Raw genomic sequence first — 25,364 nt, 5'->3', positions numbered from 1 at the left:
TTTTAGAGTTGGAAACAGTTTGGGTCCCCGCTATGGATCATCCTGAAACGATCCCACATAAGGGTAGTAGAGGACTTTGTAAAAACAGTGATAGCCAATAGGTATATTAATGGCTTGAATTTATAATTCCCAAAGCTGCCAACTATAAGCCATGAAGGACACTTCACAGTTCTTGGGGGAGAGGAGGAAGGAGGGGTTTGAGCTTTGTCTTCCTCTTTCTCCTTTGTACTGCTGATTCAATTGGAACTGGCTCCTACTGGGGCTTCAGTGCCATAAGCCTTCATGTGCAACTGCTTGGGAGATTTTCACTCATTTCTTTTTTTGGCCCCCTAGTTCCTACTTTCCTTTGTCTTCCAGCTCAGCTGGAACCAGTGTTGGGATTTTGATGCATGAGCCTTCTTTCACAACTATCAAGAGATTTTTTTTCCTGAATTTTAATAGACTCGGCCTCTCATTGTTCCTTGTCTGGTCATTGTAGCAGTGGCCCTTAAGGCTGGGAGCTATGCATCAGAGCTCCTTCTGGTTCCCTGCATTCTGGCCTCTAAATCCAGCCACCAAGTGTCACTTTTAATGATGATCATGACTCCCTTGCCCCCATAGGAGCAGTGAACACTCCCTCTGCAGTCTCCAAAGCTCCAGATGACCTGGGGTGCAGAAGGCCCTCTTGGGGAACTGAACCAGGAACCCTCCATATGGCAGTGCCAGTGAGCCACCAGACAGGCCACTTTCACCCATTTTTAATCCCTTTCCATCTAACCCATCCATCACAGCGCCAGTCCTGTCTAGCTGAGAGCTACAACCTATGGTTCCCTTTGCAACCCAGCACAAGTGCACTGTTTATCAGCTACTAGGTGACACTTTTGCATGATGGTTGGGATTTCTTCCCCTGTGGTCAGGGGTATGTGTCTGTGTATGTGTGTGTGTGTGTGTTGTATCCATTGCATTCCCTTTCTCAGCCAGCCTCAGGAGAGATCTGTTCTGTTGTTTTTTTTTAAGTCACCCTTCTCTAAGCATTTAGGAATATCTCTGATTTGTTATCAGTCCTAAAGCTTAGAAGAGAGAAAATAACAGAAAACAGAACCTGTTTTCTAAATTCTAGAAATGGACACATGCTGTGGTAAGGGGATCTTCTGGAAGAGAAACCACTCTTGACTTCATTAGATGTAGGGCTGCCAACTGACTCCATGTCATCTGGACAGGTTAAGCCAATCCTTGCTTTAACCCAGTGCAGCTATGGACTTGTAGTTACAATTTCTTTTAGAAAGGCAGAATTACAAAATGCCCTTCTTAGCCTGGAATTAGTGTAATAGCCCAGAAATAAACATGGAGGTAGGTATTTTATAAAATATGTGCACAAACTCCACTTCTGAAAATACTTGTGTGCGTACTTGGAATCACCAGTTTGCCAATTACTCTACCAGTTCACCCAGAACATCTAGCATGTCACCCAGACCTCCCACCAAAATGCCACAGAAAAAAACAAGTGCTATTTCAAAGTCAAATAGCAGGTTTAAAAGCATTTTTAAGCCCAACTACTGGTTTAAACCACATCCTCTGACAACAAATTCCATAGATTTATTTTTCATTGATTGAAAAAATACTTTCTTAAATTTTTGTTTTAAATTGGTTACCAGTCAGTTTCATGAAGGGTCCTCTAATTCTATTTCTATTTGAAAAGGCAAACAATAATTTCCTATTAACTTGTTCTATACCACTCATGATTGTATAAACCTCTATCATATCTTCTTTCAGTTGTCTCTTCTCCAAGATGAAGAACCCTAACCTGTCAAGCCTTTCCTCTTAACAGAGTATGTTGAGCAGAGAAGAGTGATGAATGAGAAGAAATTGTCTTCACACGTAGCTTTTACCATTTATTATTGTCATCCTCTATCCCATTCAGATGTTGCAATTGGTGCTCCGAAAGAAGATGACTATGTAGGAGCAGTGTATATCTACCATGGAGATGTGCCAGGGATTGTACCTCGGTATTCTATGGTAAGCAATGTTTGAGTCATTCCTCCATGCGCCTCAGAGCATTAATTGTCATAGTAATGTACTGAATATTTGGAAGAAGTCCTTAGTGGGACACCCTAGGGGAAATGTGAAAGAAACTGGTGTTCTTTTCCCTAGAATTATCATCCTTTAGAAATCTCTTCTCTAGAAGTAAATATGTAAATATGATGGGTGCACAGTTTTACAAAGGGGTTTTCATGTAATTTTGTGCAAGCAGGGGAAAACCTTTGGTTAGAAATGTTGTTGGATATCTGCTGATTTTGCTGATTACTTAACTTCATTAGCTGGGCTCTCAGGTCTTACAAACATTGGAGATTCCAGCAACATGATGTGCTTTTCAGAGGCATGCACTTGGTCACTTATGTTATACATTTTGAGAAAATAATTTAAGTAAGTAAATATATACACTTGCACAAGTGAGCAGGGTAGGGAATACTATTGCTGAATAATTTTCCCATTCATCCTGCTTCATTTGGACTTCCAACTCAATTGGGACCTGCCCCAACTAGGAAATGGCAGCATGAGTCTGATTTTCAGCTATCCTGGTTGCTCCTCCTCCTATAACCCAGCCATTGTAGCGGAGCCTTTGGTAGGGGCCACAGACCATGACTTCCTTTGGTATCTGGTATGGGTGCACACTGAATTCTCCACAGCATTCTCAGCCCCTGCCAACAAAGCCAGGTTTGTGAATCACTTCCAGGACTCCTGCTTGGCTCTTTATAGGCTGCCACTAAGCCATAGGGCTGGACGGTTTTCTGATATTTATATGTGATGACTTGGGTTGAAAGTTTAAGGCACCTAATTATGGGTTACCAATATGATATGATTTGTACAAAATGATCCAGTCCTGGTATTCCTCCATTTTATATGCATGGGCCTGGAGTTCTGAGTTTCTAAGGGCAACTGGAACTACAAGGGCATAAGTGCAGTGGAATAAGCCTGTCCAGATGACATGAAATCAATTGGCAACCCTGCATCTAATGAAGTCAAGAGCAGTTTCTCTTTCAGAAGATCCTGTGTTCAAATCCTGCTGCTCTTCCTTGTGACCTTGGGCAAGTCACGTCACCCTCCGTTGCCTCAGGGCAGGGATCGGGACAGGGAAATACCTCCAGTACCTGAATGTAATCTGCTTTGAAGTACCTGAAAAGCAGAATATAAATAAATATCCTTCTATGTGTGCCCTTTTTTAGAAAAATGGAATTATAAAAAGAGAAAATTACTGTTTACTTGTAGTTACTTATGATGTCTCTTATGTGGTATACTACTGTGCATATGAGCTAATCTGTCACCCTTTGCGCAGGACAGTTATTGCCAATTAATCTCTATCAGGAGTTGGAGAAGGCCCATATATAAGCCAAGGGCTTTTAACTTGGTCAGGGCATTAACTAACAGCAAACATTTTGCCCAAAGAGGATTACTTCTGTTATGAAATAAAATTACTGGATAAATAGGGGAGACAGATTGGGGTTGCTGGTTTTGTTCAGAGGACTCATAAGTGAGCTCCATTATCTCTGCTTTTGCAGCATAATGATTTGCAGATGTGTCCGCTGCTCTGGTGTCTGTGGGCAGGATATTCAGCCTGCCAGCATGCTGCCTGTGTCACCTAACCTGGGCCAATGGAGTGAGCAACAGAGAGGTTTTCAGCTCTTGAGATCTTATCTGCTTCTAAGTAGAACGATTCTGCTGCATTTGTTTGAAAGTGGTGATTTTTCATTCTGGGCTTGTCATTCAAAGATTGTTGTTTTTTTTTTGTTTTTTGCCTCTGAGTTTTATGCCCCAGGATGTCAAGCTTGATATTCATGGTGCTCCCCCATCCTCCTGAGCTCTATTTTAAAAGGATGCAGTCAGTCACACTCTAATCATCCAGGGCTATTGTTTAGTGACTGATCACAACTGGAAACCGGGGAGCTGGACAGTGATTCAAAGGGGTTTAAACAACTTACTTGATCTTTTAACTATTTGTAAACAAGCTCACATTTAAAGGGACACTTTAGTCAACCTAAAGCAGGTCCCAGGATGATATACTAGTTTAACATTGCATTGTAAATGTCAGGGGAATGTGCTGTAGTGTTCAACAGGGCTTCCCAAACCTGTCCTGGTTACCCCACAGCCAATCAGGTTTTCAGGATATCAGCAATGAATATGCATGAGATAAATCTGTATATACTGGGTCTCCAATGTCTGCAAATATACCTCATGCATATTCAGTGCATATTCCCTGCTTGGGAAGTCCTGGTTTATGTCATGGCACTGAGATTCCAGAGGAGTCGTAGGCAATTCTGGCCCTGGAGTGCCACAAGCAGGCCTGGTTTTCAGGACATCTACAATGAACATGCATGAGATACATTTGCATACAGTCAAGGCAGTGCATGCAAACATAATCTCATGCATATTCACTCTGGACACCCTGAAAACGAGACCTGTTTGTGCTCCCCAGGACCGGAGTTACCTACCCCCGTTCCAGAGCTAGCTGCAATAGTGTAAAGACACAGTTTAAATAAGAAATGTTGCATAAGAGTTGTAGAGAGTGGGGGAATCTGTGGGATTTTCCAAAATGTTATTTTTTTAATGGAACATCAAAGACATTATTGTTTTTCTGGCTATTCGACAGTGCCATAATGTGCACAGTGCAATGGTAAATCACTCAGCCTGAAAGCAGAACAAAAGCAGAGAATTCATTTTTGACTTTGAAGCATTTGCTCCTATCCTTTGCTGTAAATCCTCCTTACTTATTACTGGAAACGAAACTGCTTCTGCGGCTGAGCCCTTCAGCTCTGCCGTGTGGTTAGCAGAGCCCACCCCTGCAGTAGATAGCCATCCTTAGCGATCCCCCTTTTCCCTGGGCCCAAGCATAACACCTCCACTATGTGACCCAGTTCTGATAGCTTGATGTACAGGAGAACCACATTCAGAATATCCATAGGCCTGTTTGGCGGCTCTTTTGATTCCTCTTTGTGTTTTATTCCTAGCTCCGATTTCTTTTTTTGTTATCCTGATATATTTTCTTTCTTTCTTTTTTTTATATACTTTTTGGAGTAAGTCGTGTACCCCGTTTAGTAGGGGTACATATACTGTTTTGAAAAGTCCCCTTCCTTGTCGCCACTCTTTAGTCGTGCCTGCCATATTCAGCTTTGATGTGTCTCCGTGTGGTGCCTGCCTGGGGTCCTAGAAAGGACTGCCACAAGCCAGAGCCCCCATTTTATCTCTGTTGGGCACCACAGGAGGGCTCATGTAGGGTGAGCTTTTAAAGACATTAAACACGGACACCTTCTGGGGAATGAAATATACATCAAATATACAAATGTTAATGCTACTGTTTGTTTTCACAATCAATTGTATAGGTAGTACTTTCCTAAAATATATGTAGAAAGACTTTATTTGGAGATAAACTGGCAACATGAAAGATTAACTGGAATATATGACTAATTCCTGCTTTTTGCAAAGAAATCCTTCCCCTCTCTCAATGCTTTCCTCTTCCTGGATTAAATAGAAGTCAACCTCATGTCCTTAAGTCAAGGCAAGGCCAAGCATGCTGAAACAAGATATGAAGCAAATAGCCATGAACTGCTTCTGGTAACTTTTTGATTCAAATCCCATGATTCTTTATTTGTATTTTCTGTTTCAGAGGTTGTCTGGACAAAGGATAAACCCAGCATTACAGATGTTCGGCCAGTCTGTGTCAGGGGGCATTGATATGGACGGCAATGGGTATCCGGGTACGTGAAAAGTGCTAATTCATTCTTTGCTCATTCCTTGCTTCTTGGAATGCATTTAAAGTCCAGTTGTAATTCTTTAAAGGTCTACATGGGAATTTTCCTGATGTCTTTCAAATGTCTCAGTGCCATAGCATGCCTAATGGACTGAGAATTGGGTACCTTGATTTTCTTGTATAGGTCAAACTCTATGGGTGCCTGAACTTTCTGTAATCAGAGATTAATGGATAACACCTTGAATTAACTGGATTAAGGAATAATTCCCTGGATCCTAGGCTTTGCTTTCCCCTCTCCACTGTATGCTATGGGGTAGATTTTAAAAGGGTTACGCGCATAAGTTATGCGCGTAACCCTCTTAAAAGGCCCATGCGCGTGCCGAGCCTATTTTGCATAGCCTATTTTGCATAGGCTCGGCGGCGCGCGCAAGCCCCGGGACGCGCGTGTCGGGGGCGTTCCCGGAGTGACGCGGCGTTTCGGGAGCGGCGCCGCTGGTGTGGTTTCGGCCCGGGGGCGTGGCCGCGGTCTCCGGACCAGCCCCCGGGACCGGAACATGGAGCAGGGCAGCCGGCCGGCGCGCGCAAAGTTACGCCAACTTTGCCGACAAAGGTAGGGGGGGGTTTAGATAGGGCCGGGGGGGGTGGGTTAGGTAGGGGAAGGGAAGGTGCGGGGGGGGGTGGAAGGAAAGTTCCCTCCGAGGCCGCTCCGATTTCAGAGCGGCCTCGGAGGGAACGGAGGCAGGCTGCGTGGCTCGGCGCGCACAGGCTGCCGATTTTGTGCAGCCTTGCGCGCGCCGACCCTGGATTTTATAAGATACGCGCGCCTACGCGCGTATCTTATAAAATCTGGTGTACTTTTGTTCGTGCCACCGGCGCGAACAAAAGTACGCGCGCACGTATGTTTTTAAAATCTACCTCTATGTATTTGTGGTAATGGGATAATGTGCTCAGAATGATGCCTTCCCTAACAAAGGGGCCGATGCAAAAAAAAAAAAAGCGCGGAAAGCGGGCGCTGAAAAGTCAGCGCCCGCTTTCTGAACACGCACATGGCGCCCGCAAGGGGGGTGCCATGCTATATTATAATTAGGGGGTCGCGTTAGCAAGGAGGCGCTAGGGTCCCTAGTGGCTAAAGAATGGAAATGAAGAAAAGGGGTAACTTGTGTTAATTGGGGTAACCTGCACAGCAGTTACTACCCGTAAAATAAAGCTTGGGAGTAACCTGCAAGGAGCGTTGCATTCACAAAATTTAGTTGGATAAAAAGGGGTGATGCTGGAAGTGTTCCTGGGATGCAGTTAAACTGAAGTCAGTCAGCACTGATAGCATTGCCCAGCTAAAGTTAGCCAAGTAAGTCAGCTTACACAAATAGTTGTCCTAAAATTAGCAAGCTAACTTTGTCTTGATATGTTCGGAACAGATTTATCCGAGTAAGGTACTCTGAATATCTGGATAAAGTTACCAGATAACTTTATCTGGATATCACTTTGGCAACACATGTGAAAACTGTCATGTCAATAAAGTTATTTGAATCTGCTCCAGCCTCAGTCTTAACTCCTCCCTTCCTGTTCTCTGGACAGTGCCTGAGAGGGACTGGAGCAGGAAGCGGAGGGCTGTTCCCTGCTGTGTGAGGTGCTTAGTGAGGGGGTTGCGCTTCAGGATTGGGGGAAGAGTGCTAAGGTCATCCCTGGAAGGGGAGAGAGAGAGAGTTTGGAGCCCCTTCCTCCTCAGATGACCACAACTGAAATGTTCCCAGGTACCTTCCGGGGGCCTGGTGCAGGCACATATGCTTGCATGTTGCAAGTACGGGGTCTCAGCTGGCTGCTTAGAAGGGAGAGCCACATGCAGGGGCTGGGAGCTCTGGACTTGCCTGCTGATACTATTGCTAATACAGCTGTGCTCATCTGTGCAGAGGGAGGGACTGAGGGAGCACTCTGCTGAACTAGGAACTACTGGTGGTAGGAGGACTTAGGGCAAGGGAGCAAGGCAGGATTTAAGATTGTGGCTTCCATAGGCAGTGCCATGGCGATAGGGGCCCCCTTTAAAGCTGTGCTGGCACATGGCACTATAGCAAGCAGCAGGCTTCTCTTTGGCCTGGATATTTGGTGCCTTCAAAATTTGACTCCCTAGGCAATTTCCTTTGTTGCCTTCGCCTAAATCTAGGCCTGCAAGGGAGTACTAAAGATCAGCCACTTTGGGGGTGGGGGAGGAAGATGATGATGGGAGAGGAGGAGGAAGCTGGGCAGGTGGGAGTGAGACTGGGATAGAAAGAGGGAAATGCTAGGCAATGTGGGCAAAGTGTGGGTGAGAGATTAAAGGAGAGATAGTGGTCAGTGGATGAAGGAGTTTCCCTTTTCCAAAGTGCTTACAATCTAAAAAGCTGGGCTAAAGGTGAGGAGAGAGAGGGAGACACTTATTAACTATTATTTTTATAGCTCTAGTGGATATATATAATGTTTTACACTGGTGATAAGTATTCAGATACAATAAGTTCCTGCCCAAAGCACTCATAGTCTAGGTCGGTGAGCAGAGTGAGGGGAGAGAGAGGGAGACAGCTGGGCCTTGGAAAAGGTGCAGACTAGGGCTGGCCAAGTGGGAGGGAAAAGAGAGACAGGCAGATGAAATATAGGACTTGCCACTTCTTCTGGGTCAATCAAACAGGCTGATCTATTCCTGGTTTTGCACCCCCCCCCCCCCGATTGCCCCCCATTGCATGCATAGATTTATAGTTCAGATTTTCCTGTTGACTCCCTTAAGAGGATCAAACTGCCACACTGTGCAAGCAAAGGAGGAGTGGCAAAACCAGGACTGGATCGGCTAGCTTGATTGATCTAGTGTGAAATGGTAACCCTAAAGAATAACATTTATTTTGACTTGGGGAGTTTTAGGTTATTTTACATGTATTTTACAAAGTAGTTTATACTGTTCTAGGCATGTTTGTTGAAAGAGATAGGTGAGACAGTGAATGGCTACTGCACAGTTTAGTGCAGCGACAGCCTGATTCTATTCATCTTGGCCACTGGTGCGATGGAGTCTGCCGAGCAGCCCCGCGGCCTTCTCTTTATCCTGGCCACTTGCTGGTTGGGAACTGTCGGATGGCCCCGCGGCCTTCTCGTCATCCTGGCTGCGGGCATGATGTGGTTTGCTGTGGCCTTCTCTTCTTCCTGGCCACTGGTGAGATGGGGTCCAACTGGCGGTCCCATGGCCCATTCTTAACTGAGACTGCTGGCAGGTTGGGATCTCCCAAATGGCCCCATGGGCTCCTCTAAACAGAAGTCACTGGTGGCCCCCAGGCTGAGGCCCCTTCCGAGTCCCTTCCGAGCTACAGTTGGTTGTGCCAGTCCTGTCTGTTGTCTCTTTCTTCAAGCTGAAGAGTCCTAACCTGTTTAACTTTTTTCATAAGGGATCCATTCCATCCCCTTTATCATGTTTGTTGTCCTCTGCATGTTTTTTAGTTCTGTTATGTCTTTCCTGAGATGGAGCAATCAGAATTGCACACAGTATTCAAAGTGCGGTTGAACCATAGATCGATACACAGACAACGTGATATTTTCTATTTTACTCTCCATTCCTTTTCGTATCATTCCTAACATTCTGTTTGCTTTTTTGACCGCCGACGCACACTTTGCTGATGATTTCAACGTATTGTTCACAAGGACTCCAAGGTCCCTTTTCCTGGGTGCTTTCTACATATATCTTCCCTGCAGCATGATCAGAAATTCAGCCTATTGAATATTCCTAAATATTCAGCTGTTTACACAGCTGAGGAATTTTGCAAAATGGAGGGCTGAATGTGGGTTGTTTTTGATTTTTTATGAAACAAAATGACCAAATCAGATGTTTATGTAGAAATGAATGTGAAGGGAATTGCATTTGGGATAGCCTGTCAGGTGTTATTTGGGTAATAGTCCCACATCAATTTGCATCCATGATTAGTACCCACCCCCATGTGTCCTATCAGTTTTATAAACTGCACTGAAAAACATTTTATATATATTCATATTGCCTCCCATGATTTTATCAATTATGTGTTCTTTTTCTTGACAGGTCCATTTTAATTCATTTCTTAAGGCAAATGTCTCTTATTGGGGTGGCCAACTCCAGTCCTCAAGAGCTACGAATGTGAGTGGTTTTCAGGTACCCCCAGTAAATGTGCAAGAGACATATTTGCAGGCAATGGTAATAGTACACACAAATCCTTCTCCTGCAGATTTATTGTGGATATTCTGAAAGCCATACCTGTCTGTGGCTCTTGAGGATCATAGATGGTTGTCTCTGCTTTAGAGCATAATCTGTGGAATTTATGGAAGATCTGCAGCAGGTCAGATTTCCGTGGATTTACTGCATGCTTTAAAGAGATCTGCAGTAAGAGACCTTTGATAGATTTCTCATGAGGATCTTGGAGAGATCTTTCAACATTAAACCAAAAAAAAAAATGTATTTTTGAAATCTGAGTTTGATGGAAACCAATCTATATGTTTCCTGGCTGCAGAAGCAATTTCTTGGCTTCCTGCATTTTGAGAAGTTTGGCAATCTGCCATTGGGATTTTTTTGTTTTGTTTACTTTATTAACATATGTTCCATACATTTTTGTATATTTATTTCCTGCCATGCAACATAATCACAGCTGACTTTAGCTTAGATGTATGTGTAAACTTTAGCGACAGATATGCATGCTGGACTAAGGAAAGTTGGTTAATTTATGATTGCCTGCATCTCTTGTGCTATTTGTTTAATGTAATGAATTGTTCCTTGCAGATATAACCATTGGAGCCTTCATGTCAGACAGTGTGGTGTTGCTAAGGTAAGACTGATTTTATCTTCTAGCATTCCTTTATAAAAGTCTTGCTCGTATTATGTGACATTGTATCAAATATGCTGAGTAATTGCATGCTGTTTGCCCCTGGGCAATAGTATACTTTACATGCAGTTATTGTTGCTATTCTGAGCTAGACGGTGGACCCTTGTTCCGGCCTGATGGAGCAGCGGCTCCGGAGGAGGACAGAAGGCTGGGCGGCGGCACCCAGCTGGACAGATGAGACGGTACTTTGCCCTGGAGATCCGAAATCCCCCCAGGAGGAGTCTGTAGGGATCCGGACCGCTGGGACTTAGGAGACAGGCAGTGGAGAGGCGTCGGGACGATCAGGAGGTCGAGGCAGGCGGCAGTCACGGAGAGTCAAGACGAGCCGAGATCAGGAACCGGAGAAGCAGCTGAAGACTCAGGATCAGGAGCAGCAGGAGCGGATCAGGAACAGCAGGAGCGGGTCCACAGGAACTGGAACGACTTGGAGGCACACAGGAACTGCAACTAGAACTCCAGCGGAGAGACCTCGTTGCAAGGCAAGGGAGTGAAGGCAGAAGCCGGCTTAAATACTCTGCCAGCGTCTGACATCAGTTTGGGGGCTGTCCAGCACTTCCGGGTGCTCGACCTTTAAAACCCCGGGCCTCGCGTTCATGTTGCATAGTGGGGGCGGGGCCAGGATCGGGCCTTGGCGGCGTCTCCCTTGTGGAGACGTTGCTGCAACGTGGCCTGGTAGGCCCTGAAGTCCGCGGTCCCCGGCGCGACTCAGAGGGCGGCAAAGGAGGTAAGGACCCGGTCGCTAGTCTAGTGACCGGGACTACAACAGTACCCTCTCCCTTACGCCCCCTCTTCAAAGGTCCAGGCTTGTCGGGGTGGTCCAAATGGAACTGCTGCAGAAGAGACTTGTCTAGAATGTTGCGAGCAGGCTCCCAAGTGTCTTCAGCCCCACATCTCTCCCAAGCTAGCAAGTACTCCCACCGTCTGTTGAAAAAGCGAATGTCCAGAACTTCCCGTACTTGATATGTGGGGTCCTTGGCGGTAGGCGTGGACACCGCATCCGGTGGTCTTCGATGGAATCGAAAGAAAAGTACTGGTTTTAGGAGGGATACATGAAACGTGTTGTGAATGCGCAAGGTGGTGGGTAAGCGCCAACGGTAGGAGACCATTCCTACCCTCTCTGCTATGCGGAAGGGTCCACAATACTTTGGTGCTAGTTTCTTAGAGGGCAGTCTCAAGTGAATGTTTTTCGTGCTGAGCCAGACCCGATCTCCCGGCAGGAATGTGGGAGCTGGTCTACGATGGCGATCTGCGTACTTCTTAGCCATGCGGGCGGCAACCACGAGTCTTTGTTGAATGGATGTCCAGAGTCTTCGCAACTGTTGAGCGGATAACTGAGCCGCAGGTGAAGCTACTGGTACAGGCACTGGTAAGGGCAGTTTGAGTTGTTTTCCGTAGACAATTTGGAAGCGGGATTTTCCCGTAGCTGTATGTACTTGGTTATTATAGGCGAACTCTGCCCAGGGTAGCAGCTCCACCCAATTGTCTTGTCTGTCGTTGGTGAAGGTTCTCAGGAATATCTTCAGAGAACGGTTCATCTGTTCAGTCTGTCCATTGCTTTGGGGGTGGAAGGCTGTAGAGAAGCTGAAATGTATTTCAAACGTTTTACATAACGCCTTCCAGTACCGGGCCGTAAATTGCGGGCCCCGGTCGGAGACTATGTCGTGAAGGAGTCCATGAATGCGAAATATATGTTGCGTAAACAGTAAAGCCAGTTCTGGAGCGAACGGTAGCTTGGCTAGTGGCACAAAGTGGGCCATTTTGGAAAAACTGTCCACTGTGACCCAAATGACTGTCTTGCCTCGAGAAGGGGGTAGGTCTATGACAAAGTCCGTGGCTATGTGTGTCCATTGCTCGGTAGGAATTGGCAATGGTTGTAACAAACCCAGGGGAGGACCAACTAAGGGTTTCTGTTTGGCGTAAGTAAGGCATGAACTTACATAAGTGGAGACATCTCGACGAATGTTAGGCCACCAGTAGAAACGGGTTATCAGAGCCAGGGTCCTCTCTCGACCGGCATGTCCCCCAGACAAAGAGTCATGAGCCCAACTTAGAACCCTCCTGCGGAGTCTCTTCGGCACAATCGTCTTAGTTGTTGGGTCTACGGTTACTGCCACTAACTGGACTCGTGCAGGATCCAATATGTATTGCGGCCCCTCTTCCTCCTCAGCTTGCGACGTGCGAGGCAGGGCATCTGCTCGGATGTTCTTTGCTGCGGGACGATAACGAAGGGTGAAGTCAAATCGACTGAAGAAGAGGGACCACCTGGCTTGTCGGGGATTCAGCCGTTGTGTGTGGCTCAGAAACTCTAGGTTTTTATGATCCTTGTGGACGGTGATGGGGTGATTAGCTCCCTCAAGCCACTGCCTCCACTCCTCGAAAGCAAGCTTAATCACCAAAAGCTCCTTGTCCCCGATGCTGTAATTGCATTCGGCAGGTGAGAATATTTTTGAGAAGTAGGAGCATGGCACTAGTCTGCCAGCCGCCGTGTGTTGGCTGAGGACTGCTCCGGCGATGCTGGATGCGTCTACTTCTACAATAAAGGGGCGTTGAGGATCCGGATGGTGTAGACAGGGATCCTCCAAGAATGCCTGTTTCAGCTCTTCAAAAGCCTGACATGCCGCTTCGGGCCATACACTAGCATCTGCCCCTTTTCGTGTTAATGCGGTGAGGTGAGCTACCTTCTGCGAATACTGTGGAATGAAGTGCCTGTAAAAGTTGGCGAATCCCAGAAAACGCTGCATGGCTTTCAGTTCAGTGGGACGAGGCCAATTAGTAATCACTGAGACCTTCTCGGGATCCATTCGAAAGCCCTTTGAGGACACTATGTATCCTAAGAAAGTAAGCGATTCACACTCGAACTGGCACTTTTCAAGTTTAGCGTACAGATGATTGTCCTTCAAGACTTGTAGCACTCGTCTGACGTGCTGGCGGTGGGTTTCCAGATCTCGGGAATAGATCAACACGTCATCAAGGTATACTATAACAAACAAATTTAGCATTTCTCTGAGAACCTCATTCATGAGGTTTTGGAAGACTGCCGGGGCGTTACACAACCTGAATGGCATCACCAGGAATTCGTAATGCCCGTCACGAGTGTTGAAGGCAGTCTTCCACTCGTCTCCCGGATGAATTCGGACTATTTATTTATTTATTTATTTAAAAGTATTTCTATACCGTCTTTACAAACAGTGTTTAGTCAAAACGGTTTACATGTATTCAAATAAAATAGAAATAAAATAATAAAAAGACAAGATTAATTAAGAGAAAATTAACTTATAGAGAATATAAAATTACAAAAATGTCATTAATATAAAATAATAAATTGTTTAAAAAATAAAATAGGTAACATAAACAAATCAGTAATTAGGTAAAAAAGAATCGGGTGCCAAACTAAATTTGTGGGTATTCTGGGAATGTAATGTGATTATTTGGTAGGTGGTATATGAAATGCAGTTTGAAATAAGTGAGTTTTTAAAGATTTTTTGAAGTGTTTGGAGTTGGATATGGATCTGATGGAGTCTGGTAATGCATTCCACAGAATGGGACCTATGACTGAAAAGGCTCTTTTTCTAGTAATATCGAGGCGGGCTTGTCGAGGTGAGGGAATGTCTAGAAGATTTTTTTCCAGTGACCTTAAATGTCTGGTTGGTTTGTATATTCGAAGAATGGAGCATAGAGTGACCGAATTGGGAGTATAAATGAGAGAGTGTATAATGGATAAAATTTTGAATTGTATTCTGTATTTGACTGGCAACCAATGTAAGGATTGAAGTATTGTAGTAATGTGATTTTTTATTGAAGACTAGATTATGCGCTCCTCGTAAATCAAGTTTTGTGAAGATTTTCACTCCCTGCAGTCGGTCCAACAGTTCGGGGATCAAGGGAAGGGGATACCGATCCCTTTTGGTGATTGCATTCAACCCTCGGTAGTCGATGCATGGCCTGAGCGTGCCATCCTTCTTTCCCACGAAGAACAATCCTGCTCCAGCGGGGGATCATGAGGGTCGAATGAATCCTTTAGCGAGATTCTCTGTAATGTAGTCAGACATTGCGCGTGTTTCAGGTAGCGACAGGGGGTATACTCTGCCACGTGGGGGCGTGGTACCAGGCAGGAGGTCTATTGCGCAGTCAAATGGCCGATGGCATGGTAGGATTGCTGCTTTTTGTTTGGAGAAAACCTCAGAGTAATCCATATATGGTGTGGGAAGCACGATGGCGGTGTTGAGCAAGGACACTCTAGGCAAACTTGGTAATTTAAGACAGTTCTTGAAACAATAGGGACTCCACTGGCCTATTGGGAGCGGATTCCAAAATTATCACAGGGGTGTGTTGCTGTAGCCAGGGCAGCCCCAAGACCACAGGGTGTACCGCTTTTTCCAAGATTAGAAAGGATATTTTCTCGGAGTGAAGTACTCCAGTCCGGAGAGTCAGGGGTTCCGTAACTTCAGTAATGTTGCCTGGGAGGAGCGTCCCACGAATGGATTTAATGCGTAATGGCGGGTTTCGTGGCTCCGTGGGGAGATGTAGTTGTTGTACTAAGTCCTGTAAGATGAAATTCCTACCCGCCCCAGAGTCAATAAAAGCTAGAGTGTGGAAGAACCCTCCTGGATACTCCAGCGTGACTGGGACGATACATTGAGGAGCGGCGTTCGTGCAGCCTAGGGGGAGCTCCTCCTTCCACCCTAGACTCTGGCATTTTCCGGATGCTCTTTGCATCTAGCCAGGAAATGGCCCAGGTTGTGGCGCCTTTGCCTTTCTTCGCCGGTCAAGGGGGTTCGTCCATAGGTTCGTGAATAGGTTCCTCGGTGGACGAGTCATTAGCCATTGCCCCCTGAGTCGTAGGAGTTTTCAAGGGTCTAGAGAAGGCTGGAGTCAGGGAAATAGGACAATGCAGTGCGCGTCCCTCCTTGGCTCGCTGCTGAAGTCGACGGTCAATTCTTCCGGCTAAGTCTATTACTCCGTTCAGAGTATCTGGGATGTCTCGAGCAGCCAGTTCATCCTTAATACGCCCCGCAAGTCCCTCGAGGAAAATTCCGCGCAAGCTATCTTCACGCCAACCCACCTCCATGGCAAGTGTGCGGAATTCGATGGCATAGTCCGCCAAAGACCGAGATCCTTGTCTTAGTTGTAAGATATCAGACATTGCCGTGGACAGACGGGCGGGTTCATCGAATGCTTGCTTGAATTGGACGACGAACTGCTGTAGGTCCTGCAGCAAGGGGTCTTGTCGCTCCCACATAGGAGAAGCCCAAAGCAAGGCCTTCCCATCTAGTAGTGAGATGATATATGCCACTTTTACGGAATCAGAAGGGAATTGCCCAGGCAGCAAAGAGAACCGGATATAGCATTGGTTCAGGAAACCTCTGCAAGCCTTGGCATCCCCAGCATAACGGGTAGGAGCAGGAAGCTGAGTAGGCATAGAGGTGGTCACTATCGGTACCGGAGGAGGAGGCTGCGCAGCCTCCAGTGGGTTAGCGTCCAGGCGGTTCGCCAGGCGTTCAACGGTGGCTGCAAGCACATCTAAGCAATGCTGTTGCTGCTGAAGTCTCTGAGCCATTCCGGGTATGGCCTGAAGGCCAGGCGTGTCCGCCGGGTCCATGGCCTTGCAAACCGTTGCTATTCTGAGCTAGACGGTGGACCCTTGGGCCGGCCTGATGGAGCAGCGGCTCCGGAGGAGGACGGAAAGCCGGGAGGCAGCACCCAGCTGGACAGATGAGACGGTACTTCGCCCTGGAGATCAGAAATCCCCCCAGGAGGAGCCCGTAGGGATCCAGATCGCTGGGACTTAGGAGACAGGCAACGGAGAGGCGTCGGGACGATCAGGAGGTCGAGGCAGGCGGCAGACACGGAGAGTCAAGACGAGCCAAGATCAGGAACCGGAGAAGCAGCCGAAGATACAGGATCAGGAACAGCAGGAGCGGATCAGGAACAGCAGGAGCGGGTCCACAGGAACTGGAACGACTTGGAGGCACAGGAACTGCAACTAGAACTCCAGCGGAGAGACCTCGTTGCAAGGCAAGGGAGTGAAGGCAGAAGCTGGCTTAAATACTCTGCCAGCATCTGACGTCAGTTTGGGGGCTGTCCAGCACTTCCGGGTGCTGGACCGTTAAAACCCCGGGTCTTGCGCGCGCGCGCATTGCATAGTGGGGGAGGGGCCAGGATCGGGCCTCGGCGGCGTCTCCCTCGTGGAGACGCCGCTGCAACGCCGTCTGGTAGGCCCTGAAGTCCGCGGTCCCCGGCGCAACTCGGAGGGCAGCAAAGGAGGTAAGGACCTGGTTGCTAGTCTAGCGACCGGGACTGCAACAGTTAGCTGCTTTAATAATTAATTTTGCCAAATAACAAATTACATTTTGAGATAGACACGATTAGAAACACCGCCCTCCCCCTCTTTCCCACCAAGCTGCAGAGATCGGTTTGCTGATCTTTAAAAGGAGAGAAAGACAGAAAAAGTGTAAAATTAAGACGTAGTCTTGACTGGAAAATCAGAACAGTACATGCATGCATGCAGTAGGGGTAAATACATTCAGTCTGTGCCTTCTGTCGTGGACCTGTGGTAACTGCACGTAATTCCCGGGGTGAGGATTAATAGATTTCCTGTAACAAAGTACAGGGGTGAAAACAGCTCTTTATTATGCAGATATTAATTAATAATGTTTACAGAATTAGATTTTCTTCGTGAATAGAAGAACAAACGCATCAGTGTAAATATATATCTAGAGATTGGTGAAAATTGGTGTTCTGTATCCATCCTCCCATATAAATGTTAGCTCCAGTCATTAGGTGGCAGCCAGGTGTGTTCTAGTTGAGAGTGCCCTGTTCTCTGCCTCTGCTGCAGGAGCTCTAGACATAGCCACGCTACGATTTTCCACCGGAGGGATCTGGCTGGATAACTGCTTACTTGTTTGGCTAGATTCCTTTGAAAATTGACCCGATGTATTCCTACTCTAGTAACTCATTTTGGGAGAGGGCACAACAGTCTCTCTACGTTCGCTATTCTCTGTAATTCTCACTTTTTCCCATCCCTTTTGAACTGATGTGTGTGCCTTCCTCACCTGTGGTCCCAGACAGTACTGAGACAGCAGGATGGCAATGGAATTACCCCCAAGATAGGCTGCGAAGAACCAGAAAATGCCATCACAGAAGATTGTGAAATCACAGTTCCTTTTCTTTTTGAAGAGAGCAGACACTTGGGGCAGATATATAGATATATGTAGGATGGATTTTGGTGGGTGCTGGCAGGAAAAGGATTGTGAGGTCAGGTAAAAGCAGGACATTGTGTTGTATATGGGAAATTTATATGCACATTTATATGCACATCCACTACGTGGAAGAAAGTCACCTGGGCAGACTGGATGGACCAATTTCTTTTCTTTTCTTCTGTCTTTTACTATGTTTCTATCTTACACAGGATCAGGAAGTAAATCTGGGGCTTTGAAATGCTTAAGAGCTAAGATTGTCACCTGACCAGGAATTGATTGGCTAGGCTGGAGTTTATTAGGGGAATCCAGCAGCCAGCGAGACCTTAAACCTGGCAGCGTAATTGCCAGCAACCTGTTGACTTCCTGCCTCTCCAGCAGCAGTCTACCACTCTTTCTCCTTCATCTCCGCCCACCCTGTGTATCTCCACTCCTTCCTACCTTACCTCCCTCCCCGTGCACTTTCATTCCCTTTCCTTTCACCCCCTTCCTGCGCATATCCTCTCTCTCTCTCTCTCTCTCCATGCTCAGTTCTTCTCTTTCTGAAGCAGCAGAACTGTGCCAGGCAACTCAGGAGACACTGCTGCTATGAGAGCAGAGCAACACCTTGCACTTTTCTCACTGAGCACACGCTCACAGTCCCTGCAGCAGCCTCTCCTCCTCTGCCGTGTTCTTTTCCAAACAGGAAGCGTGCACGGGAGGAAAAGGCTGCTGCGGGGACTGGAAACTGCACAATTCATCTGACAGAGTGCTGCTGCTGTTGTTCCTTGATAACAGCAGGGCCCTGGGGGCCGCCTGGTGCAGCTTAGCTGCTTACGGACAGAAAGGGGGTGAATAATCTTTGGGGAGGGGAGGGGAAAGAGGTTGGAGAAGGTGGTAAGAGGGAGTGGAGGCAGGATGGATGGGGAAGGATCTGGAGGCCTGAGTTGGAGGGAGGGAATACAAGGAGTTTCTGGCGGGAAGATTGGATGCACTTTGGGGGTTCGAGTTGGCAACCTTTTTGGCAGCAAAGATATTATTTGTCCTTTAAGTCATGTCACAGAATTTGTTTGGAGTTAGCAAGAGTTAACTGCTCCGCCTGAAGTATCCTTGTGCTAAATGAGAAGTAGAACATTGTGGCAACTACAGTACCTTATGTGGTTACAGCACTGAGAGATCGTATTTGAGTGAAAAAGAAGTAGTCTGATTGTCTCATTTAATGTCAGATTTGGTAAAGGGAAGGCATCCAAAAGGTTGCACTTATAAAAGTTCGTACCCCAATCATATGCACCCCACCTCCGATGCCTTTCCCATTACAATTATTATTGCAATGCAGTAATTTATTGTGCATCTCATCATACCCTGTGTTTCCCACCCGAGTTTCATAGTTATCCCGCCTCCTCCACAGACGGCATGCCCGGATGGTACAGATCCTTTGCTGACTGTCAGCTGAGGGCAGATCTCCCCTGCGACTGATCCTCAGCGCCGCTCTTTTTGTGCCAGAAGCAGTTGGTCACCATCCCTCCAGCCCCGAAGCTTAAATTCATTGCCTCCAGGACTTACCCCAGCCCTGCCAACCCCATCATCCACGAGACTGAAACCAAAGCGTCCCACTGCACAGTGTGCGGTGATACGGCCAGAGCTGAGTGGGCGACTCTGTGCCTTTTTGTTTTTATAACTTTCTCTTGATTTCAGAGATTAGACCTAACAAAACCAAAGGAGGCATCGATAAGTTACAATTGCTTAACCATTTGCATCTCATAAATCACTGCTTAATGAATCGTGGTGGCTCAGAGTCTTCTGTTCATGGTGAATCCTGTAGCAGAGTTCTTCCCTTTGTGACAGAGAGAGCTAAAGAATTAGATTCCATTCACCTTTTTGTTCATGCTGCTACATAATTTAGGAATAGTTTCCATAATTCCCGATATTGAAGATGGTTTCTCTTTTTATTTAAATCATGTTAAATTTTCCATAGAGAGGCTATCTCACAATCTTATAAACTTCTATATTTCGGCCCAAAACGTTCTTCCTTCTCACTGCAATTGACATTCCAGCAGCAACTAACAGTGTATGGACATGCCTAAAAGAAACACCTCAAGCTTTAAAGGTAGCTCAGCCTGCATTGTTTTCTTGACAGTATCTCCAGTAGCTTCTCAAAATATTTGTGTTACTGGACACTCACCATAGTGCGTAAGCTTCATCCATCATAACCAATTTTAGTCAGTCTCACAGGAGTCATATGCCATCTCATCATCACTTTATAATTATGCTCCACCATTAAGGTAGATTTTGCTGCTTTTATATTTCTAGTCTAACTACTATTCCAGATATCCTCCAACAATATTTACATTTAAAAAAGTATTTATTAGGGATGTGCAGAGAAAACATTTTTGGTTTCGTTATTTGGTTCATTTTCGGTCAATTTTTTTTTCCACAAATTTCGGTTCATGGATTGTTTGATTTGTTTTCATTCATAAGAAAAAAAATGAATCAAACAATTAAAACCCCCCAAAATGGCCAAAAAGCAAAAATGAGGCCTCCTGCGGCCTCCTGCCTGCAAAAATGCTGGGGCCAGGATCCCCCAGATCCCACTTATCCAGTCCAGTGAGGATCCGCTGGCTTCGGCCTAGGCCCAGTCCGAAGCATAGGCCTTGTGGAGGCTGAGGACATGGTAGCCCGCTGCAGCCTCAAGTTCCGGGTAGGGTTGTGACATCAGGCCCGGGCCTCGGGACCCGCCCTTTGACAAAAACTGATGGATCAGGTAAGTTCTTATTTATTTATTTTTTAATTTTCAGGGACCTTGGCCGAGACCCCAGCATCATGGTTGGGTCTAGGCTGTTGTCCCTGCTTTGGGCTTCGGCCTCTGCTCTAGGCAAGGCTCTGGCTTCAGGCCTAGAACTAGGCCCAATGCATTTGTTTTTTAAAAGAAAGAAATGAATAAGGTTTGTTTCATTCGGGGAGGGGCCCCCAAATCAGTTCTGGGCCCCTGAATGAAACAAATTAGCTTCATTCATTGCATTTTGCAATTTTGTTTTAAACACATGCAATCCATAGTATTTATTATGATGCTTTAAAAGAGAGCACTGTAGAACAAATTACATGCCCTTTCAACAAATCCCTGCCCTGAAGAACTCATAACCTTAAGTGGGATTACCTGAGGAACCTGAAGAGAAGTGATTTGTCACAGGCTGTCTGCCCCAGAGGTGGTTGTTTGTATAACCATGACATATGGTTGAAAAGCACTATATAGATCCATTACCTATTACTATGATAAATTGTACAAAGTCACTGCTATTTCATGACCAATATTTAAACATTCCTTTCTGTAGCTCTGTTTCAAAGAGTGCATGTGTATCTCCTAGCTGCAGATATAATAGCCCTATGGAAATTCCATTTCTGAGCTCAGCGATGCATAAACTGTAGCATTGTTTAAGACCGTCCTCCTTGCCCTGCAGTACCAGGTCTGTGTTTTTAAATATATGATTGACAGGCGTTGAAATGTAATATCTGGAGGGAGGGGTGGAGCAAGATGGCAGACAAGCTCTAGCCCATCTTCTGGCTAACTACCTATTTCCTCTGTTATCTTCTATTAATTTTGCTGATTTTAAAGAGAAAGGGGGTGACTTAGGTGTTCCTATTGGATCCTGGGCCAACTCCTTTTCCTGGCTCAGTTGGTTTTTGCTCTGGGAAACCATGATGCCGTGTACTTCTGGTGTTGAGCCATTGGTAGAAGAAACGGGAACAGGAGGATGCCAAGTGATCCTGTGACTGGAGTAAGGGGCCAGGAGATCTTGGAGTTGATGTTCTATGATGATGTCAGTGGAGCCAATGGCCTTCGTGCTGGAGTAGCAGTTGTCAAATTCAGCTGGCTACATGGGCTGTCTCTTCCTTTGATGAGGCCGCTGGTGTTAGAGATCCAAGTTCGATTGGCCCTTTTGTTGGAGGCGCGATAGTTGATGTTTTGGAAGAGTGGGAATTCTCCTTGGCTAAATCTAAGATATTCTCATTAGAAGCAATTTGGTTTGCTATTGATGGAGGAGTTGAGGACCACCTCTGGGCAGTATACCCAGTTGGCAACCCAGATTTCATCTCTTAATTCCAAAGTTTCAGTCTAGGAAACTATGCTCCTTAATTGTAATAAGAGTTTGAAGAGTCTTGAAAATGACATGCAAAAATTTGGCAGGTTTAAGACAATATATACCTGCATAACAAGCTGGATTACTTTGAAAATGCTCTGAAGCATAAAAACTTGTGCCTGATTCAATTTTCTAAATCAGAGCAAATATCTGCCAGAGAAATATTTAAAAAATACCTCTTGGAAACACTGAAGACCTCTCTTGAAGCTAATCCCTGGTGTATAGGATCCTCCATCTGCCTCTGCCTGATAAGGAGCATAATTCCACAGAACTTGAATTCTCTCCTAGTGCTTTGGATAGTTTGGATCTCTCAGCATATTTGGAGAGTTTGGGAGAAATGTATGTTACACCAGCAATTTTAGTGGTGAATTTTGTTTTGGAGCCAGATAGGGACTGGGTTTTGAGGTTGTATTTAAACATAGGGAAGATCTGTTTGAAAAATTAAAATGTTTCCTGATGTGGTGAAAACCACCCAAAAGAAAAGGCAGAAACTTTTATTGCTGCATCCTAGAGTGATTCATATGGGAGTTTTATTCTTCCTTAAGTTTCCATGTAAATGTATTGTTAAATACCAAAATGTGAAGTATGTATTTTTTTAGTTTAATCAGTTGAATTTTTCTTTCTGACAAGTTGATCTCGGGCCCTACTTCAGTGATTCCATCTAGGGATAGATATTTAAGTACATAAGATTTGCCTTACTGGATCAGCCCAATATCCTGTTTCAATAGTGGCCAAGTCAGGTCACAAATACCTGGCAGGATCCCAAGGAATAGATAGATTCCAAGCTGCTTATCCGAAGAATAAGCAGTGAATTTGCGCAACTCTACCTTAATAATGGTTAAGGGAGTTTTCCTCCAGGAACTTGTCCAAACCTTTTTTTAAATCTAGCTACACTAATAGCATTCACCACATCCTTTGGCAATGAATTCCAGAGCTTAATTATGCATTGAGTAAAAAAAAAACTAATAAGAGAAACATTTTAAATATATCACCTAGCAACTTCATTATGTGTCACCTAGTCTTTGTACTCTTTGGAAGAGTAAACAACCGATTTGCGTTTACTTGATCTTCTCCACTCATTATTGTATAGACCTCTAACATATCTCCCTTCAGTCATCTCTTCTCCAAGTTGAAGAACCCTAGCCTTTTTTCCTAGGAGAATTTTTCCATGCCCCTTATCATTTTGGTTGCACTTCTCTGTACCTAATTCTGTTATATCTTTTATGAGATGTGATGACCAGAACTGCACACAATATTCAAGATGAGGTTCCACCATGGAGTGTTATGGACTGATTATAATAATCTCTGTTTTATTCTCCATTCCTTTCCTCATAATTCCTAGCATTCTATTTGCTTGTTTGGCTGCTGCGGCAAACTGAGAAAATTTTAACATATTCAGTGATGATACCTAGATCCTTTTCCTGAAAGGTGATTCCTAATGTGAAACTTTGCATTTTGTAGCTGTCATTTGGGTTAATCTTCCCTAAGTGCATCACTTTGCATTTGTCCACATTAAATTTCATTTGCCATTTGAATGCCCAGTCTCCCAGTTTTGCAAGGTCCTTTTGCAATTTCTCACAATCTTCTTGTGATTAACAAATTTGAATAATGTTGTGTCATCAGCAAACTTGATCACCTCACTTGTTACCGTTCCAGGTCATTTATAAATATATTAAAAAGCAGTGTTTCCAGAACAGATCCCTGGGGCACTCCACTATTCACCTTTTTCCATTGGGAAAGTTTATCATTTAGCCCTACTCTCTGTTTTCTACCTTTTAACTAGTTTGCAATCCACAATCGGACACTGCCTCCTATCTCATAACTTTCTAATATCCTAAGAAGTCTCTCATGAGGGACTGTCAAATGCTTTCTGGAAATCCAGATACACTATATCAACTGGCTCACCTTTATCCACATGTTGAATTATGCCCTCAAAAAAATATAGTAGATTGGTAGGCAAGACTTCCCTTGGCTAAATCTATGTTGTCTTTGTTCTTTTAAACTATTCCTATTTGTCTGTTCAGCAATTTTGTTCTTTTTAGGCTCCTAAACTTAGGGCCTCTTGAAACTAGAATCCTAAATTTTGACCCTCAACCCTAGTACTTTTCAAAAGGATCAATTTAGGAGCCTAACTCCCAAAGGCAGGCTTCTATCTATCTATATTTTGCCGCAATAGGAAAAATATTGCATGCTGAATATCTCCAGGTATTTGGCCATGTGGCCTTGTTGAGGAATTTTACAGAGCAGCAGCCTGAAAGTTTAAAGTCCTTTGGGGCCCATTTGAAATTCTATTTGGAAAAGATATTTTTGAAACAAATTCTTGGTTATAGCTGGCGTTCAGATTTGCTTTGACTTTTATATTAGGCAATATACTAAATGCTTGAGGTATTTCTTATAGGAGAGGCGCAATCATAACTAACCAGTAAAGAAATCAAGCTTAGTTGTCAGAGGGTTTAGATGCCTACCTTTGAGAGTTAGGCTCTTAAATTGATACTTTTGAAAATGTACTAGGGTTGAGGACCAAAATTTAAGATTCTAGTTTCACGAGGCCCCTAAGTTTAGGAGCCTAAAAAGTAGGTGGTTACAGGGAGTGGAGTTAGGTTGGAAAAACAAAGTTAGGAGCTTAGCACTCAATTTCAACACTTAGAAGATGGATCAAAATCTAGGCAAATGAAATCCTAAACTTAGGTTTCTGTGTTGTAGGAGCTTAAATTTCAGTGAATTTTTAGCAGAATACTTAGGCTCTTAAATTTGACTGAAAAAGAGTGCCTAACTTAGGATCTAACTTACTCCTAGATTCATCATTTCGCTATACATATAGTGGAATGATCGCCCGTGGCCAAAAAGGGGCGGAGGGTGAAAATGTGTGGTTGGTCGCATTGCAACGGTGTGGTGTCACACGCCGCAGTTGCCGCCACGCTGAACACATTCACCCCCGTAGCAGCGATAGAAAAGCTGTAGTTATTTCTGGTAGGGGCGTGCATTCATTTTCGACGTATTGGCAATCTGCAACGTATATGTCCCTATTCGTTGTATTCGTGGGGTCACAAAACGTATGGCGAACCCCCACAAATACAATGTATCTAACGAATAAACCCCCCACCCTCCTGACCCCCCCCAAGACTTAGCAAAAGTCCCTGGTAGTCCAGCAGGGGTCCTGGAGCGATCTCCTGCACTCGGGCTGTCGGCTGCCGGTATTCAAAATGGCGCAGACAGCCCGGCGCCATCTTGTGCTCCTACCATGTGACAGGGGCCGACCAATGGCACCGGTAGCCCCTGTGACATAGTGAGGGAAAAGGCTATCGGCGCCATTTTGAATACCGGCAGCCGACAGCCCGAGTGCAGGAGATCGCGCCAGGAACCCCGCTGGATCACCAGGGACTTTTGGTAAGTCTTGGGAGGGTCGGGAGGGTGGGAGGTTGTAATTAATTAAATTTAAAGGGTTGGGATGGGGGTTTTTTTGGGAAATGAATAC

At 45.3% G+C, this 25,364-nt stretch overlaps 1 protein-coding gene across 1 annotated transcript in view; it reads left to right on the top strand.

Moving 5' to 3' along the window:
- Positions 1 to 25,364, top strand: part of ITGA9 (integrin subunit alpha 9) — an 855,720-nt gene that overhangs the window by 179,089 nt on the left and 651,267 nt on the right. Inside the window, exons 11-13 of the mRNA XM_029589807.1 lie at positions 1,901 to 1,995; positions 5,639 to 5,729; positions 10,476 to 10,521. Of these exons, the coding sequence (XP_029445667.1) occupies positions 1,901 to 1,995; positions 5,639 to 5,729; positions 10,476 to 10,521 (232 nt within the window). The remainder of the gene's footprint in view (positions 1 to 1,900; positions 1,996 to 5,638; positions 5,730 to 10,475; positions 10,522 to 25,364) is intronic.

Source organism: Rhinatrema bivittatum, chromosome 2, assembly GCF_901001135.1.
Source record: "Rhinatrema bivittatum chromosome 2, aRhiBiv1.1, whole genome shotgun sequence".
In the NCBI taxonomy this organism is placed as follows: Eukaryota; Metazoa; Chordata; class Amphibia; order Gymnophiona; family Rhinatrematidae; genus Rhinatrema; species Rhinatrema bivittatum.
Note: the sequence above shows the minus strand (reverse complement) of the source record. Positions and strands in the feature narration are given on the sequence as shown.